This window comes from Podarcis liolepis (genome assembly GCF_965112155.1).
Source record: "Podarcis liolepis genome assembly, chromosome: 7".
Classification (NCBI taxonomy): domain Eukaryota; kingdom Metazoa; phylum Chordata; class Lepidosauria; order Squamata; family Lacertidae; genus Podarcis; species Podarcis liolepis.
The window spans coordinates 2842082-2861784 of NC_139561.1; the positions used below are offsets into that span (position 1 = coordinate 2842082).

Sequence of the window (19703 nt, forward strand, 5' to 3'; positions counted from 1 at the left end):
GAGAAGCTGCAGATCTCCGAACACACTGAGGTGGCTGTGGAAGGTACAGGGCCCTGAATGAATCCTGCCACTCCTCAGAGGAGGAGGAGGAGACGAGTGGTGGTGATAGGTGACTCCCTACTGAGGGGAACAGAGGCAGCTGTGTGTGGAGGTAACAGGTTGTCCCAGGAGCGCTGCTGTCTTCCAGATGCTGAGATTCAAGATGTGACAGAGAAGTTGCCAAGTCTTAACAAGCCTTCTGACCAAAACCCCTTCCTTCTGATTCATGTGGGTACAAACGATCCAGTCAGACACAGCTTTCAACAGACAGCAAGCGACCATGAAACTCTGGATAGGAAGCTACAGGACCTTGGGGCAGAGGGGTGGGGAGCCATGAGGTTCAGGCGAGAGAGGGAGTGAGGAAAGAGAAAGAGGGGGAGTGAGAAGCCATACAATTGCATTCAGTAAAATGGATCCTCTTGAATCAAATCAATCTGATTTGAAAAGATTTGACTTGATCCTCCTGAAACTGCATGTTTTGTTCATTCCTCTCCACACACCCCACCCCCAGTCAAATCAAACATCACCATCTGTTTCCAATGGCTGAACTGTAAAAATCAAGGATTGGGTAAGTTTCCAGTGTTGCAATGGTAGAAAAACATAGACAAAAGTCATGGATTTCTATGGATCCACTTTTTTTTTACAAGTGATCTGTTGGTTATGATTGGCTTAAAGAAGAACCCCCTGGATCCCTAGATCCAGATGTGCGGCAAACATTCTCTGATACGAGAGCCCCAGCAGTGGTTTAAATCACAAAACATGCAACTTAGTAAAGCATGGAAATAGAGGCTGTTTGATCTTTAGAATATCCCATTTCTAATTCACTTTCAAAGCTTCCCCTTTAGCATAGAAAAGGCCACAAAGTTGATTTTATTTCTATTTATTTAGATCTCAGAGCAGTTCCGGGGTGGTCCCACCGGCAATGGCGGACTCCCTCTGAACCGGAGGGACCAGCTCCGCAAGAAACGGGTCTTTCCGCTGCGGCGTAGCGGGGACCCTCCTGAAAATCACAGGCGGATGAAGCCTGTGACCGTGGGACTCGGCAGGCACCTTTAGCGCCCCCCCTACCCACAAAGGAACCCATAAACGGGCTCCGAAGTGAAGAGGGGGAAGCGGTGCGGTGCTGTGAGTTTACTGCTTTTTCTGTGAAGCGAAGCCGCATAGCCGTTGCCAGAGAGCGCTGCCTTCTTCCTGGGACAATTTGGCATTTAAAATAACTAACCGTGAGTACTGGAACAGTAAATATTTGGACTTCAGATAAGAATTGGCGAAAGAAGAAGGAATTTGGACTTTAAAACGAACCCTAATTTGGTACTGAAACGGGAAGGATAAACAGGAAGTCACCCTTCCGTTTCTTTGTAGTTAGAACAAAGCAAAGACAATACAAGCTAGAGCCTTAAAAATTACTCTTAAAGGATCGACTTTCATCATTTTAAATCGCTGAACCCCTCTTCGACAGCAGGAGAAGAAGGGGGATTTTTCCTGAGCCGTGTAAACCTGCAGAAGTGAAGTTAAAGTAAAGTAATTTTTCCACCGTCCTGACCCTGGAGCGGGGTGTCAGATTTGACGTTTGAAGCTCATTGACCAGAAATAAATATCTTGACAGATAGTTCAAAGAAGAGAAAAATTGTGATTCCATTGTTTCCTTACGTCTTTTAAAAGAACAAATATGGACAAAATATCTTAAAAAAGAAACTGTGTTGATATTGTTTCTAAGGAAAAGAACCACCAGAAGCTTTCCCCCTAGAGGGGAACTGTGAAACTGTAACTAAACCCTGGGAACTTGCAGCTGTTATTGATTACAACTGTGGGAAAGAATTTGTGACCTTGCAGAACAATGCCTTCAGAAGCACTGTTAGGTGCTTTCTGTAAAATAAGTGCCCTATTGGATCAGTTAAGCCAGAAGATGGATTTTATGACTAATGCGGCCAGAACCTTTGAACAGGTAGTGGAAAATCATATGGAGCTCACCGAGGAACTAAAACAGGAGCGTGCCATGACAGAACAACTGAAAGAAGAGGATTTTGCTGAACCGTGGGCGCCAGGGATGGAGGGACTTTTGGCCCAGCAAGAAAATGAGTCTCTAGACTTGATAAATGAACTTGGAAAAAACCAGATTCTGAAAGACAAAGTTTGGTTGGAAATGGGGGGTTGGACTGACCCTCCTATGCAGGGATGTTTGGACTCTCAGAATCTGGCAATGGGCCATCAGAGGTTTGGAGTTGATGGGATTTATCTTGGAGGGAATTGGAAACATGTTCACTACCTGAAACATGCTTTAAAATACTACATGAAGCTTAGTCTGGACTATGAGAAAGGGGCTGATCTATCGAAAAGGGTCAAAAGCATTATTAAGCTGGAGTTCCCACGAGTGAAAGGAAAATATGAAGAAGAACTGCGGAAGGGACATGGAAGAGATTTGATGGCCTCGGATATAAGATCACCAGGTTGAATGGGCCAGACTAAAGGGACAAAAAGGACTGATAATCCCGGGACCGGGGGGAGGGGACGCTGGAAGAAGTTTGGATTGTTTTTATTCTCTTTTTTCTTTATCGTCAGAAATGTATTTATGAAAGTTGCAAAAATGTTGAAATGGATTTACTAGGCTCTTGTAAGAATGCTTAAAGAATTAGGTAAAAAGGTAGTGGTTATGAGAAGCTGGAATAAATAAGATTTAAATTTTAAGTTTTAAGGTTTAATATAAGATAAGTTGAAAACAGAGCAAGGTAATGTATGTATGTATTGACAGAATATTATGAATTATGGAAAGGATTTGCTGTGATAATTATCAATCAAGATACAAGAGACGGGAGGAGGAGGAGATCAGGGAAAGAAGGTAAAGAAAGTGGAGAATTTGAAAAGGATTATTTTATTTTTTATTTTTTATCTCTGTTATTGTCTTTTTTTGTAATTTTGTTTTTTCTTTTTTCTCTGTGATTTTTTAAAAAAATCTGTTTTCAATAAATATCATTTTTAAAAAAATAGATCTCAGGGCAGTTCACAGCATTGAAATACCAAATAAAAAGACATAATAAAAAGAAGAACAAGAACAAAACAAGCCCATAACTGCCCTCCCACAATTTAATGATAAGTATACAGTACATTTAATCTCAAACTTGTTAAAAGTCAGATTTATGTGCTTTTCCATACAGCAGCAAGAAAAACACTCGTAGAAAAACATAATTACAGAACTTGGAAAAGGGTTTCTAAGTATGTGGTCTGGGTTTGGAGCAATTAGCCCAATGTCTTCTCTGGTTGGATTCACATGGTGGAAGAAAGTGGACAGCAAGAATTTGTTGACCCTTCGCCACTCAGTGAGAGGCGGTATGACCTAGCTCTGGCAAAACAGCTTACTCTATGCTTTTAACCCTTTCATGCATTAACGAGAGCTAAGCATGTGGGTTAGATTAGGCTACATTTCCCACAGGATCTCCTCAAAACCACCCTCAAATCATAGGTCACATGTCCACAGATGTTTTGTTAGCACCTTTATTGTTAATCAATCTAAAACTCTGTGAGCAAAGGTGGATTTAGGGCAGTGCGAGTGGTGGGGTTGCACCAGGCGCACAGGCGAGGAGTGTGCCTTCTCAAAGCCCAGTAAGATGGCAAATGCTTGCCCGGCTTCAGCGTGAGGCCTCTGACAGGGTCCTAGAGTCCTCCCACCTCCTTCTCAAAGCTGCAAGGGCTGGTGGGGGAGGGTGACAAATGGTCCTGCACAAGCTGGCAAAATACCAAGGTTCGCCCCTGCTGTGATCACGTGACTCAAAGTCATATTTTTGGTTTGTCACTTTTCAATAAAGTCAATGAGCAATATTCCAATCTGGACACAACCACTTGGCAGTTGCATTCAGCTGAGCGGCACCCTGTCAAGAACATAGAGGGATAATATGCTTCCTGTTCCTCCCATTGCCATTACAATGTGACACATTTGGACACATTCACCACAACTCAATCCAGAAATTACTGAATTTCACAGACGGGAGAAATTATATTCTGAGTCACTCATCAGTGAGGCCAGTCCAATCTCTAAGCCTGCCTCCCTTGTCCCATCTGGCTTTATCATGCCTGACCAGCTCACCACCACCACATTCCCTGGATTATTTACAATCCACACCTTGCCTGGGTATGTTTTTCTCAAGTATTTGTGAAGGAACTCAAAGCCTCCCATTTATGCAGATATTTCTCCAGAAAACAAACTTCAAGTGAGTCAGGTGCCAACATTTTCTTCCAGTCAGTGCTCTTAAAAAAAAGGTGTGTTTGCTTTGGCACATTGGTTTACCCAAACAGCCATGCAAGGGAGGCGTTTCCATGTTTCCCTTCTCCCATGTCTGCATAAATTTGGGGATGTAAGTCCACTCCAGTCATTGGAAGGGAATACAGCTGTAGGTGTCATTTCCCACCAAGAAGAGTTTCCCACCAGCTGAGGACAGAGAAGCCAGGATGGTAAGTCACACTCTATATTTTTGTCCCACTGTTGCTCTGATGTGGATTGGATGAAAAGGTGTGAAAGGATTTACCAGAGAGGCAGATTTATGCAAAGAGCAGTCAAAATTACAAGGATGAGGTTTTTGAAAAGTTCCTTTCCTTCTCTGACACCTGATCCACCTAGAATGCACCTCTTTCTCCTTCTTGACCCATTAGCAGTCACTGCAGCTTCCTCTGGAAACCACAAAAAGGGACAGAGCAAAGAAAACCACCATATTTTTCACCCTATAGGACGCACCGGCCCATAGGATGCACCTAGTTTTTTTGGGGGGGGGATAAAGAAAAAAAATTACACCCCCCCAGCCACGGCTTCAGCATGCCCCGCACTCCGGGCAGCAGGCTGCTATCCGCAGCCTAGGGAGCCCTGTGGGAACTCCCGCGGGCTCCCCAGGCTTGCTGATAGCTTCCTGAAGCCTGGAGAGTGAGAGGGGTCGGTGCGCACCCACCCCTCTCGCTCTCCAAGCTTCAGTGAAAGCCTGCATTCGCCCCATAGGACGCACACAGATTTCCCCTTCATTTTTGGAGGGGAAAAAGTGTGTCCTATAGGGTGAAAAATACGATATATTCAAAACAAATTAAAACAATTCTTTAAAAAGATAGTTAAAAAGACTCTTCTTAAAAACCTAAAAACGCCCTTAAAAGAATCAAGTCTTCAAAAAAGTTATATGATCTAAGAAAGTCTTTAAAAGAATCCTTCCAAAAAAATTTAAAAATTAAAATGTAGCACCTTAGAGACCAACTGAGTAGTTTTAGGTATAAACTTTTGTCTGCATGCACACTTCTTCAGGTATCTTAAAGGTAAAGGACACATTAATTTCAGTAGCTCTGCTCTGACTCAGATTTAGTCAGATGCAATCCATTTTAAACAGAAAAGGAAGCTCTAAATATAAATATTTAATAACACCCTCTTGAAAGATTTGTGTGTCTGTTTTGCAGAAAATCCTCTTGAGCCTGACTGCCTTGTCTTTGACACTTGCCTTCTGTCAGGGATACTGCATGTTTAGCCAGCACGAAGTAGAGATTACAGATGGTAAGTAAACAGCAACGTAATGTTGATAAGTGGGACGCGGGTGGCGCAGTGGGTAAAACCTCAGTGCCTAGGACTTGCTGATCGTAACGTTGGTGGTTCGAATCCCCGCAGCAGGGAGAGCTCCCGTCGTTCGGTCCCAGCTCCTGCCCACCTAGCAGTTCGAAAGCACTCTTAAGTGCAAGTAGATAAATAGGTACCGCTTTATAGCGGGAAGGTAAATGGCGTTTCCGTGTGCGGCGCTGGTGCTGGCTCGCCAGCTGCAGCTTCGTCATGTTAGCCACGTGACCCGGAAGTGTCTGCGGACAGCGCTGGCCCCCGGCCTATAGAGTGAGATGGGCGCACAACCCTAGAGTCTGGCAAGACTGGCCCATACGGGCAGGGGTACCTTTACCTTTACCTTTAATGTTGATAAGCAATCTATTTATGGCCAAATCATTATTAATGTTTCAGAAATGTGTTCCTGACTATAGATTTTTTAGCATACACCTACCAAATCTGCTCTTGCAGAACTAGAACACAGACCAAAGTGCAGCTACCTTCAAAATCTACACTTCTCCAGATGTTGTGATGCTGCTCAGAGTCTAAAATGACCTGACGCTGCTCCCATCTCATCTTCTCATTGATGAGTCCCTGCTTAAGCGTTTACTTTTATTATGTATTTTGTGTTTTTAGATTGTATTTTAAGTTGTGAACTGCCCTGAGGATGATATAAAAATAGTAATAATAATAACTGGTAGAAATTGAAACGGCCAGATTCCCCATCCACAGGGCACCCCATTCACTCCCACCCTGTTTTAAGCTTGGAACCACCGTCTGCAGACGCAAGCAGGAGACTGCATGGCCACAGTATAAGCAAGACAGACGTCCAGGGTCACTACCTTTCTTGTCAGCAACCAGGACATGCAAGAATAAAGGTGCCAAAGCTTCCCACTCCACTCCGTGTCAGGAAACGCTTGACCTATTACATTTTCATGTATCAGGCTGTGGTCAGAAGCACAGGAGGATCCGGACAAGGGGACAAGTTGCAGTCACTGTGCTTCTCTTGCGCAGTCTTTGCATTGTGCTGCGCAGCAACTTCTGATTGCATTGATGTTAAATGTATAGGATTTCTCTCCCTAGGTCAGCCGGTGCTGCCCACTGAGTGTACCGATCTCAATGATGGGAGCAAGCATGCATTCGGAACTCAGTGGAATGCAGCGGATTGCATGGAATGCACATGTAGTGAAAGTGGAATGCAGTGCTGTTCCAGGTAGGCCAAATAACCAGAATAGCACTGGGTCTATTAATCTCTTTCAAATTATTTTGCCCCATTCTCTCCGGAAGATCTTCTGCTCAATAAACATTCATGGACGGAATTAGCTGAAGACGGGTGTCCCAATAAATCTATACCTTTGAAGATAGGTTGCATAAAATTGTTGCCTACATTTCCTTGAACCAAACAGTGAATTGATTGATTAATTAAGATATTTATAGACTTTATAGAAAGCAGAGTCATGAAATTTGATCTGGTAACAAGTATTGAACATGTCCAGAGTGCCTTTCCAATCATCCGCTGACCAGGCATTCGCTGCGTTGAAGCTTGGACTTTGGGATCTCCCTGTGTCCCAGATCCTCTCATCCGGAGACCACCTAGGAGTTGGTGCTGCAGAGGGACCCTGATGCACCCAATGGAAGAGGACCCCTCCTCTTTCCTGCACCTCCCTGTCTCCTTCTGTCTCCCTCCTGGCTGGCCTCTTGGTTTTGCACCAACAATTTGCTACACCCTTTTTTGTGCATGGGTGCTGCCCTCAACCACTGCAAACATATGGGGGGGGGAGAATCATCGTACAGCAACATGCAATGGCATATTTTGGAAGACATTCAGCTTGGATTCCCCAGGAGAATTTGACCTCAGGGCAAATGTTTTCCAAGGGCTTGGTTTTCCCTGGATCGAGGAAACATCTTGCAAAACTGATTTTCTGCCAGGTACCGTAGTTCCAATCATTCTTGGCATGTCCTAAGTGAGCAGGAGAAAGGAGCGCTCCTCTACAAGATCTCCATAAGCTCAGGGAAGCCTTAGTTTACACATTGTTCTTCTTCTTTTTAGGTACGGTGGTATTGTTGATGTTCCGGGATGTAAAGCAGTGGTAAATCCAAACACATGTGAATATGAGCTCTATAAACTGAATGATCCCTCCAAACCCTGTTTCTGAGCTTTACAAAGCCCACCCAAATTCCTTTCATGTAAAAGAATCTGAATAAATCAGTCATATGTGCATTTCGGTGTGTATCTGTTGTCTTTGCTTGATATCACTCCTTGCAGAATTTGGTACATATCATAATGAAAGTGATGGACATGTCTATCTCAGCTATCAGCAGCTTTTTAGATTCTAATGTATTATTAAATATTGCTCAATTTGATATACACTGTTTATTTTAAAATTATTGTGACCTTTTTTTGTATTGGATCTGATACAAGTCACTTACCAATCACAATTCTGACTTGGCTGAACCCCATGACAGACAGGAGTGGCCAGGCTGGCTCATTTAACAGAAGTTGCATAGAACATGCACATTGTGCTTCATAACCTTCTCCCTAGAAGGGTTAGAGACTCACCTTTTAACATTTATTTTTATTATATTTGTATACTGCCCTCCACCCAAAGATCTCAGGGTGGCTGGCAGCATAAAAATACGAAATAAAAACACAAAATACATACTAAAAACAGGAAGAGAAAAAGAAAAGAAAAAAGAAAACTACCTCTCAAGAAAGGAGGAGGAGTGGTGTTATATGTCAGGGATGTGTATACCTGTGAAGAGATCCAAGATTTAGAACCTCAAAGCCAAAGTGAGAGCATTTGGGTCAAAATTAAGAGAGAGAAGAATAACAGAGACCTCATTGTGGGAGTTTACTATAGATCCCCAAGCCAAACGGAGGACATAGATGATGCCTTCCTGGAACAGATGGCCAAGCATGCAAAAGGAAGGGAGATAGTAGTAATGGGGGACTTCAATTACCCGGATATTTGTTGGATGTCAAACTCAGCCAAGAGCATAAGGTCAAACAGATTCCTCACTGGCCTTGCAGACAACTTCATTGTCCAGAAAGTGGGAGAAGCAACAAGAGGAACAGGCATTTTAGATCTGGTCCTAACCAATGTTGATGACCTGGTTTGTGGGGTAGAAGTGGAAGGATCATTAGGTGCGAGTGATCATGCTCTTCTGAAGTTTACTATACAGCGGAAAGGGGCAGCCAAGCATACTAGGACTCAATTTTCTGTGATGATAGTGATGGACATGCCTATCACAGCTATCAGCAGCTTTTTAGATTCTAATAGGTGGTGCTGTGGTCTAAAAAACAGAGCCTAGGGCTTGCCGATCAGAAGGTCGGCGGTTTGAATCCCCACGATCAGGTGATCTCCCGTTGCTCGGTCCGTGCTCCTGCCCACCTAGCAGTTTGAAAGCACATCAAGTGCAAGTAGATAAATAGGTACCACTCCAGCGGGAAGGTAAACGGCGTTTCTGTGCACTGCTCTGGTTTCGCCAGAAACGGCTTAGTCATTCTGGCCACATGACCCGGAAGCTGTCTGTGGACAAACGCCGGCTCCCTTGGCCTATAGAGCGAGATGAGCACCGCAACCCCAGAGTCATCCACAACTGGACATAACGGTCAGGGGTACCTTTACCTTTACTTTTTAACTCCTAGGTAAGTGCAGGTGTGGATTTATAGTTATTTGTGGCCCTCTTCCTTCACTTAAAGAAATATGATTATGTCGACATTGGGGGGGTGAGTCGACAACAATAATATTTCTGAGTTTGCACTGTGATTCCCCTCCCCAAACAACTTGGGAACAATTCCTGCTGGAGGAAAAGGTGGTGCTACGCTTCTGAAATACACGCCCTCCCGCCCAAAAAAAGAAATGGGGGGAAATATGATGACAAAGCTGCTGCTGCTGCTGATCTTGATGATACTTTTTACTGCCTCCCAAGACAACTTGTGAATCATCTGGAGAAAGTTTATAACAATGCTGATGCCTCCACACTGGGAACCCCCTTCCCCACAAAAGGGGGGGGGGACTTGGAAGATTTAGGGAGAAGATCAATATGATTTAAATTCCGATAATGATTATACTAGCGCATCTGCACTGCCCCCAACAACAATAGCTTGAGAAAAATTAGGTAAAATTAGATCATGGGGCCAGGGCCGGATTTAGAGAGGCCCTGTGCTATTCCACTTGTGAGGCCCCTCCCCTACCTCCCCCCTCGTGACTGGAATAAAATGGAAGAGTGTTGTAAACAAAATTGAGTGAAGCCATGGATGATGCCGGGTATTTAAAATTCTGCAATTCACAATTTCTCCTTCTAAAGAACATAAGATGTTATGGTTAAATACCATGGAGATTTTAGAAATGCATAATATTAACCCTGAAAAACTTTTGCAATAAGTGAACTTGTAAACCTTTTGTGGAATAGGCATTTTTTTTTTAAGGAAAATGAAGTTGCAATGTTATTCCTCAAAAAAACACCTTGAGTTTACAAATTATATTGCAGTGGAAGTGTAAACAATATTATATGATTACCTGACAGTGTGGTACTTTTAGAATCCACTTTATGTTGTCATTAGAAAGTCATTTTTAAAATAGATATTAAGAAGTAAACTACAACCATCAAATACAGTAAGGCTAAAATGTTTTTTTCCTAACTTCCTCATAGCAAAATCATCCAAAACTTCATCAAAATTTGTTTGTCTAAGTTTGTCACTTTCAAAGTATGGTCTTCCTGTTATATACCTGCTGAGATTGATAAGGCATCTGACCCTCATCTGAATCTCATAGCTCTCCTGACAGGTGATTTGGTCTGCAGTCACAGTGTGGAAATAAAGGAGGAGATTGCCCACAAGATACCAGGCACTCTACTATTCAAATTAGGCCCCAGTGTTTTTCTTACAATCCCCTTCTCAATGAATTATTCAATTTTAATCTAGCATGTAAAATCTCAAAACTTTCTTATTGTGAATTCGAGCAAGTAAGCTACAGTGGTGCCTCGCAAGACGAAATTAATTCGTTCCGCAATTTTTTTCTTCTTGCGAGTTTTTCGTCTTGCGAAGCATGGTTTCCCATAGGAATGCATTGAAAATCAATCAATGCGTTCCTATGGAGACCGTCCGGGGACAGAGGGGAAGCGCCGCGCGCCTTCCCCTCTGTCCCCGGACCTGTTTAAAGCAAGGGGCGGCAGGGAGAAGATTGCTTCTCCCCGTTGCCTGCCCCGCAATCTCCGGGGACAGAGGGGAAGGTGCGCGCGCCTTCTCCTCTGTCCCTGGACCTGTTTTAAAGCAAGGGAAGGGGCAGCGGGGAGAATCGCTTCTCCCCGTTGCCGCCCCTTGGTTCAAAAGGGGTCAGGGGACAGCGGGGAAGACGCGCTGCGCTTCCCCGCTATCCCCGGAGCTTGCGGGGCAAGCTTCGTTTTGCGAAGCAAGCCCATAGGGAAATGCGTCTTGCGAAGCGGCTAAGAAAATGAAAAACTCCTTCATCTAGCGAATTTTTCGTCTTCCGAGGCGTTCGTCTTGCGGGGTACCACTGTACTGGTCTCACTTCATTACAAACAGTATTTCTACCTGCAACACACTTGAGCAAACCTGCTCCTCTTCCTTTCACAGATATTTTGTTTCCATTTGCAACTGTAACTGCCTCTGATGAGTTATCATTTAACTCTCGGGGGGGGGGGGATTAGCATCAAACGTCATGCGCATGGAAGTTGCCAAATCAATTAACCAACTAGAAGGGTTACTGTTAATAGCACCAGTTTTCCTATAACTTGTTATTGCTGGACAGTTCGGATGAACTGCAAAAGCGTTTTTAGTTTGCTTTCTGTTGCCACCCTGGAACTTTTCTTTATTAGTGCCACTTTGTTTTGTACGTTTCCTTGCAAATGAAGGAAAACAACTTTTCTGCTTGTATATGTTGATAATATAATTTTGGTTGCTGAGAACAAACAAGGTTGTACAAAAACAAGATTGTGAGCAGGCCTGGCCAGGACATAGGCGTCCTGACTGTGACAAAGGTGACCTCATAGAATCATAGAATCATAGAGTTGGAAGAGACCACAAGGGCCATCGAGTCCAACCCCCTGCCAAGCAGGAAACACCATCAGAGCACTCCTGACATATGGTTGTCAAGTCTCTGCTTAAAGACCTCCAAAGTAGGAGACTCCACCACACTCCTTGGCAGCAAATTCCACTGTCGAACAGCTCTTACTGTCAGGAAGTTCTTCCTAATGTTTAGGTGGAATCTTCTTTCTTGTAGTTTGGATCCATTGCTCCGTGTCCGCTTCTCTGGAGCAGCAGAAAACAACCTTTCTCCCTCCACTATGTGACATCCTTTTATATATTTGAACATGGCTATCATATCACCCCTTAACCTCCTCTTCTCCAGGCTAAACATGCCCAGCTCCCTTAGCCGTTCCTCATAAGGCATCGTTTCCAGGCCTTTGACCATTTTGGTTGCCCTCCTCTGGACATGTTCCAGTTTGTCAGTGTCCTTCTTGAACTGTGGTGCCCAGAACTGGACACAGTACTCCAGGTGAGGTCTGACCAGAGCAGAATACAGTGGCACTATTACTTCCCTTGATCTAGATGCTATATTCCTATTGATGCAGCCCAGAATTGTATTGGCTTTTTTAGCTGCCGCGTCACACTGTTGGCTCATGTCAAGTTTGTGGTCAACCAAGACTCCTAGATCCTTTTCACATGTACTGCTCTCAAGCCAGGTGTCACCCATCTTGTATTTGTGCCTCTCATTTTTTTTTGCCCAAGTGCAATACTTTACATTTCTCCCTGTTAAAATTCATCTTGTTTGTTTTTGCCCAGTTCTCTAATCTGTCAAGGTCGTTTTGAAGTGTGATCCTGTCCTCTGGGGTGTTAGCCACCCCTCCCAGTTTGGTGTCATCTGCAAATTTGATCAGGATGCCCTTGAGTCCATCATCCAAGTCGTTGATAAAGATGTTGAATAAGACCGGGCCCAAGACAGACCCCTGTGGCACCCCACTAGTCACTCTTCTCCAGGATGAAGAGGAACCATTGATGAGCACCCTTATGGTTCGGTCAGTCAGCCGGTTACAAATCCACTGAGTGGTAGCATAGTCAAGACTGCATTTTACCAGCTTCTTTACAAGAATATCATGGGGCACCTTGTCAAATGCCATTGTGTGCTTGCTTGCTTGCTTGCTTGATTAACAGCCGTTGGGAACTTCAAGGTTCCTGCTCTCCCTTCTTATGGTCTTTATACTGGACCTGGAGACTCCAATAGAGAGCATTCCATGTCAAGAAGTAGGGCAAGTGGGCACCCTATCAAATGGCAGGGCAGGAGCTACACGGAGCCGGGCCTTTTCACTGGTGGTGCCCATTGTATGGCTTGCTCTTCCCAGACCTGCTCTCTTTTGGCCTCTATTTTGGAGCTTTATAATTTAGGAAGACTTTGGAGGAACTGGTTGACAAGTCTTATCAGTCGCTGATGTATGAGTGGATTTTATTTGCTGCTATTCTGGGCTTCTGGTGCACCAGGGTTTACACCAGTGTAATAGAGTTGGCCAAGACGGCAGAAGGGATACAATTTGCGAGCTTTCTCCATTATCTGCACAGCAGGGGGTGTTCAGTCAACAGTGCAAAGGCTGAGCTGAAGTGCTTCCTGCTGGTTACCTGCTTTCAGCAATAGGGGTCGCTGTTTGGTAGTACCTGATTGGTAGCTGTCAGATTCTAGAGCTCCCTATTGGTGGCTCTTAGGTAATTCCAAAAATACTGAGTCTATTAATAAAACACCGTGTTCATTCATAAAGCAGTAACATAAATCTCCATTGCTACATATTGGGTGTGTATTTCAGCAGTTGAACGTACACACTTATGGCCATGCTGTAGTGTAGTGCTTATGTGACTGTGAATAAAAGATGGCTGGGCTCTGTCAGGAGTTCAGCCTACACTCGAGTAGGACACTGGCAGAGACACATGCCCGACTGGCATGTTTTCTCCCTCCTGGTCGATCGTTCAGGAGCTTCATAAGCTTTCTTTAGCCCGAACATCACAGCAACCAATGCCAACCGACACCGGCACACTTAGGGATCCGCAGAGTTTGCGCATCATGCGCGTGACAGACCTCAGCAACTCAGCATGTTGGCTAATCTACTTTATTTACATATAAACACACACAGAGCACTACAACATGGCTCCCTCTCTCTCTAGCATCAGACAGCAAAGAGAAAAAGAACAAAGGACAATAGTCCCACTTCACGGAACACAGTAACACAAACATCCTGTCTCCATCAGTTCCCACTCTGTGGAGTCAGAACATATACCGTCATGTGGGAGACAACAATCCTATGACTGCAATCATAGATCAGGAATTCTAACAGACTCATCATCCCGGGGTTTTTTTGGGGTGTGTGTGTGACAAAACTGATTTCAAGTAAGTGCCCCCCCTTTATTTCCATAACAAGTCCTTGAGTCTGTACTCTGAATAGTGACACCAGGGACCTAGAAGGTGCAGGGCTTGTCAATCCAACCCATGCACAGTCTCATCAGGGCTGACCTTAAGGCAATTGGAGAAATTTGGCTAAATTGGGCCCCATGGGCTGCTCCTAAGGGTGCTCCTGCACCAGGGCAATCTAGATGGATTTTATTTATATGTATAAGATTTTGCAGACTTTGGCTGTGACCTGGGGCCAAAAAAACCTCAAGTTGGGCCCACCCCACTGCTTCTAACTGGGCCCCACTGGCTAGCCCTGAGTCTCATAGTTGCTGGGCCGGAGTTGCCCTGCTCTCGCATGAAGTCTTGGGTTTGCAATTTTGGGAGAGGGGAGACTGCGGCACTAGGGAGATGGCAGGCTGGCGAGGCCCTCTAGATTAAGAGGCCCAAGTTGCCCTTCCCTCACATGAAGTCTTGGGTTTGCATCTTGGGAGAGGGGAGGTTGCATGCTGGGGAGCGGGCAGGCTGGCGAGGCCCCCTAGATTTAGAGGCCCTAGGCTTCAGTCTACTTAGCCTATACATAAATCCCGCACTGCATGGGGCTGATGATGCCTCTGAACTAGGTGGCCTCCTGAAAACGCTTTGCAACAACCTCTGCTGTGCAGCAGGCAGCAGAAACAAAAAAGCATTCCCATCTCCTCCCCTCTCTCTCTCATATTCCACTGAGGCGCCTCTCAAGTAGCTGCCTGCTTCATATGTCTGCAGGCAAGAAAAGAAACACGGCAGCCATGGTTTGACCCCCCTATTTCTGCCTCCAACCCACCCCGGCATTTTCAAAAAGTCCCTCAAGGAGCAACACAAGCAACAGGCAATTCCTGCACTGCTCCGCATCCCAACACACACTTTTAAAAGAAAAAAGTAGCAGCCTGCCTACTGCTTCATGTGGCTGGCAGGCAGCAAAGCAAAACTAGCAAGTGGGTGGATTCTGCCCTTCTTCCTCCAGCACTACATAGGGTGAGGTGGGGCAGATTGATGCAGATAAATTCAATATCATATTTTATGTAACAAAAATGAGTCAAATAATTTTTTTGCTTTATGCATGGCATAACTAATCAATATTATAATAGCAATCAAACTATTATAGTTAGAAGAACGAGAATATAATGACTTTAGTAAAAAAAAATATGAATTTTGTATCATTCTGCTCCACCTACAGGGCACTTTGATACATTGGATGGGGCACTTTGATACAAAGTGTAAATTTTATGGGAATGGTAACTATTTACAAAAAAAATGAAAAAAACAATTTTTATTGTGAGAGATCATAATCAGCCATACAATTTATTACTTAAAATCTAAATAACATTTCAAAACTAACACATATCATAGACTTTATGGCAGGTTTTCTTAACAAAACATCAAAACCTATATTAATCTTTCATCAAACACATATCCATTAAAAAAAAAACTTTGAAAAAACTTTTAAAAGTATAAGAACTCACATTAAATGGTTAAAAAGTAGTAATTTAAACAAAATACTTACAAGAAATAAGATAATTACTTAATGTTTAGTTTCTATTGCACATTATATCCACTGAAGTCAATAGAAAAAGTATAAAGAGATGATGTTTGAGATGTGCCCTTTGAGAAATTTGGTTTTGGCAACTGCAAAACAACATTCTTGAAATCAATACTTGCCTTATCTTCTAGAATGGGGAAGACAAACATACAAGATCCTGTTTTTTTCCTGGGATATGACAATTGAAAGTCGGTCATATTATATTATTATATACGATGTAAAACAGCATTGGAACACTTTTACATTTCATGTATTTTTTTAGTTGGCTAAAAACACACCTACTCTCATCAAATGATAACAGCTAACTGGCGGGCGGCGCGGTCTCAGCTGCTGTACTCACACATGTATAGAAACATTTTAGTGATGTCACGACACGAATAATGTTTCTCAAAATTGAAATGTTGTTGGTGTATCAATGTGCCCCTTGCATCAATGTGCCCTTCCTCACCCTATACACACACTTTGAAACAAAAAACACTCCTCTGTGGCCGGAGCAGCTGCCTGGCAAAGGAAGGAGGGGGGAATCAGACCCTGGCATGTCTGCTCCCTCCTTTTCAAAAAGACTTCCCCCACCCACAATAAAATGTTTCCCTCCACATTTTCCATAAGCCCTTCCATGGGTGGCAAAGTAAAGGGAAGGCTGGCGGGTGTGACACTTTCTAGCTCTCATGCTTTTTCAAAGGCCCTTTCATGGGCAGCCAAAGCAGAGGTGGTGAACAGCACTTCCCGTACCCCTAACAGCACCCCCAAAGTCCCTCTCTGCTTTAGTCCCACAGCATCTGCCAAGGCAAGGGCTTCCCTCCAGAAAGGAGTGGAGGAAGGAACAGCAGAGCCAGTTGTAGCTGGAAGTGGGTGCTCTGGGCTGCAGAACCAGAAGAAGCCTTAGACTCAGCCCTCGCTTTGCGTTGGCTTATCAGCCCTCAGCTTAGATGGTTGCCTGCACATTATTTGTCCAAATATTTTGTTTCTAGAAGGGCTAGAGACTTCCTTTTGTTAAAAAGAAAGCTCATCCTACAGGCCCAGGCTAGCATAGGTTCAGGCGCAATTACTCTAACTGCACCATTAGAAATTGGGCCCTGCTAGGATGTTGGGAGGGACGCGGGTGGCGCTGTGCGTTAAACCACAGAGCCTAGGACTTGCCAATCAGACGGTCAGTGGTTCGAATCCCCACGACTGGGTGAACTCCCGTTGCTCAGTCCCTGCTCCTGCCAACCTAGCAGTTTGAAAGCACGTCAAAGTTCAAGTAGATAAATAGGTACCACTTCAGCGGGAAGACCATGCACTGCTGGCCACATGACCCGGAAGCTGTATGCCGGCTCCCTCAGCCAATAAAGCGAGATGAGCGCTGCAATCCCAGAGTCGGTCATGACTGGACCTAATGGTCAGGGGCCCCTTTACCTTCAGGATGTTGGGGGCTCCTATTCCTTGGTGTCCAAAGAACTCACCAATCACAATTCTGACTTGGCTGAAACCTCTGACAGACAGGAGAGGCCAGGCTGGCTCATTTGACAGAAGTTGCTTAGAAAATGCACATTGTGCTTCATAACTTTCTTCCTAGGAGGGTTAGAGACTCACCTTTTAAAAGGCACCTCTCTCTGGGGCAGGGGGGGCAGTTCAGAGACCTGGAGTGGCAGCAGTGACTGCCCAGAGGACTCCCAAGGAGGGGGGAGAAGAGAGGAGGCTGAGGGAACCCTCCACAAGGGAGGGAGAGGGGCTGCCGGCTCTGCAGGAAAGAGGTGACACAACTGGGCTCCTGAGCCCCACAGTAGTCCACAGAAAAAATGTAGTTGGTCAAGGGAGCTGTGGACTCAAAAAGGCTGAAAACCTCTGCTCTAGCCAATGATCCCAAACTGTCTTTGACGCTGAAAAAAAGACACAACCACAGTATAGCTCAACTCTTGTTTCTTGGGTAGCTCACTGACAGTGCCAGAATGAGGGTGGTGTAGGCAGTTCCCCCATCCAGTATTAATAATAAAACCTATACTTCTACGGGTACCTACTCAAAGTTAAACCCTGGGTTACTGAGTCACCCCAACTATGACATAATGCACTTGAGAGCATGTGCTGAATGGAAGGCGGGAGGAGGAAGGGTGCCCAATGAATCTTTGGGGCGCCAAATTTTGTCCTCGCTCCGGGCGCCATATTCCTAAAGTCTGCCCCTGCCATTGAGTGAGATGCCTTTTTGTGCATCTCAGCTGAGCTGAAGTTCCTCCTCCAGATTTCACTGGACTGCAACTCCCATCAGTTTCCCTGATTACAAAAGCAGATAAAGAAGCCGGTTTTGTTTCTGACACAGTTCATTAAAATGGCAATCAGCTTAATCTTATGGCTTAATTTAAAAACACAGCTAAATGAGCAAACAAATGATCTCCAGATCTTGATAGACCCAGAATTGTTATAGTCATCTGCTGATTTTCCTTCTCTTTTGCCTCTTTCAGAAAGTCATCCTACCACTGATTGTTTTGCCCCAGGGGTTTTGCTTCCTTGGCCCCTTCAAAGCAGAGATAAAAAATGGCAGCATTGTCAAGCAGCCTATTAATATGAGCAAAGGAAGATTTGATGCTTTGAACACACACACACACACACACACACACACACACACACACACAGGAAAAGGACCCCTGTCCAGTCCAGCCAAAGGCGACTATCTCACTATATAAATTTGTTTTCCTACATTTTGTTATTTTCCAATTCAACAAAACTAGTGACTTCCCGCTCACCCAACATTGATGCTTATCACCCAATTATCCAATTTCATCCTCTTTAGCATGTTTCTTAATATGTTCTGCTCTTTTCTTACACTTCAATCCCCACTATGGTCTTCTCGTATGGGAAATAACTTCTTAAATAGGCTACAGTCTGAGCTATAAGGCCGTCTTTAGCATATGCGCCAATGGAGTGCAAAGATCCACCCAGCGCCCCCAAATTTAGTTTAGCCCCCAAATTAACTTTTATTATGCTTGTGTCACTATTAACATTTGATAAATAGCGCTCACACCTGCGCAGCTCCAAAAGTAAGGCTTTTTGTGTTTTTTGTTTAAAACCAGCTTTTCTAAAGGCAAAGAACACTTGTAAAGTGTAAAGACTCCAGGCATGCGCTTACGGTCGTAAGGAGGTGCCTGGAAGATGAGACGGGCGGGCATTGTGCGCATGCGTGGGAGAACTGTCTTGGGCAGCCTTTCACTGTGGGAGCAACCTTCTTTCTAGAAGAGCTGGGAGGGCCCTTGTGAGCACACATATACGAGTTCTTCTTGGGAAGGTTCCGGAGCCTGCGCACACTCCCGTCGCTAGATAGGCGCGTTCTCTTTCTGTCTCTCCCTCTTTCCTGTCACTCCCCCTCCTCCCAGCTTTGGTGAGCGGCAGGCATGCGGCGCAAGGTCAGTCGTGTCGAAGGTGCTGCTGACCCCGCTGCCGCAGTGCAGCTCAATACAATATGCTAAGGTGGCTTCATCGGTGGGTGCCTGGTGCCCCCCAGAATTCGGCACCCGGTGCTCTGCACCCTTGCACCCCCGGGTAAAGACGGCCCTGGGTATGGCCATTCCCTTTAAGCCAGGCATGGCCAAACTTGGCCCTCCAGATGTCTTGGGACTACAATGCCCACCATCCCTAGCTAACAGGACCAGTGGTCAGGGATGGTGGGAACTGTAGTCCCAAAACATCTGGAGGGCCAAGTGTGGCCATGCCTGCTTTAAGCAGTCCTCCTTAAAAGATTCTCAATTTGTGTCTCTAATCATTGCCTCAGTTTTGCCCTCTCTGCATATTCCAGGATTTTCATCAGCCATTCTTCCTTTGTGGGTGTCCTTCCATTTCTAAACATAGAGAATCCTTGCCGCTGTAGTTACATACATAAATACAGCTGAAGCTTTCTTTGGAATTTTGCTTTCTAACATCCCCAGCAGGAAGAATTCTGGCCTCTTGGGAAAGGTCAGTTCATCCCCCCCCCCCCTATTATGTATCATGTCCCAAAAGGCCTTGGTCTTCCTGCAGATCCACCGCATGTGATAAAATGACCCCTCACAGTTCTTGCATTTGCAACATTTCTTTGATACATTCTTATACATTTGAGCTAGTTCTTTGTAGATAGAAACCATCTGCACATCTCAGTTGCTCACTAAGTTTCAAATTTTGTTGAACTTTT

General features: G+C 44.7%; 1 protein-coding gene across 1 annotated transcript in view; it reads left to right on the plus strand.

The window, feature by feature from the left end:
* The first annotated feature begins 4151 nt into the window (after window positions 1-4151).
* LOC310711979 (small serum protein 5-like) overlaps window positions 4152-19703 on the plus strand; it is a 78774-nt gene continuing 63222 nt past the window's right edge. Inside the window, exon 1 of the mRNA XM_083514519.1 lies at window positions 4152-4482. Coding sequence (XP_083370645.1) covers window positions 4480-4482 — 3 coding nt within the window. The 5' untranslated portion in view covers window positions 4152-4479. The remainder of the gene's footprint in view (window positions 4483-19703) is intronic.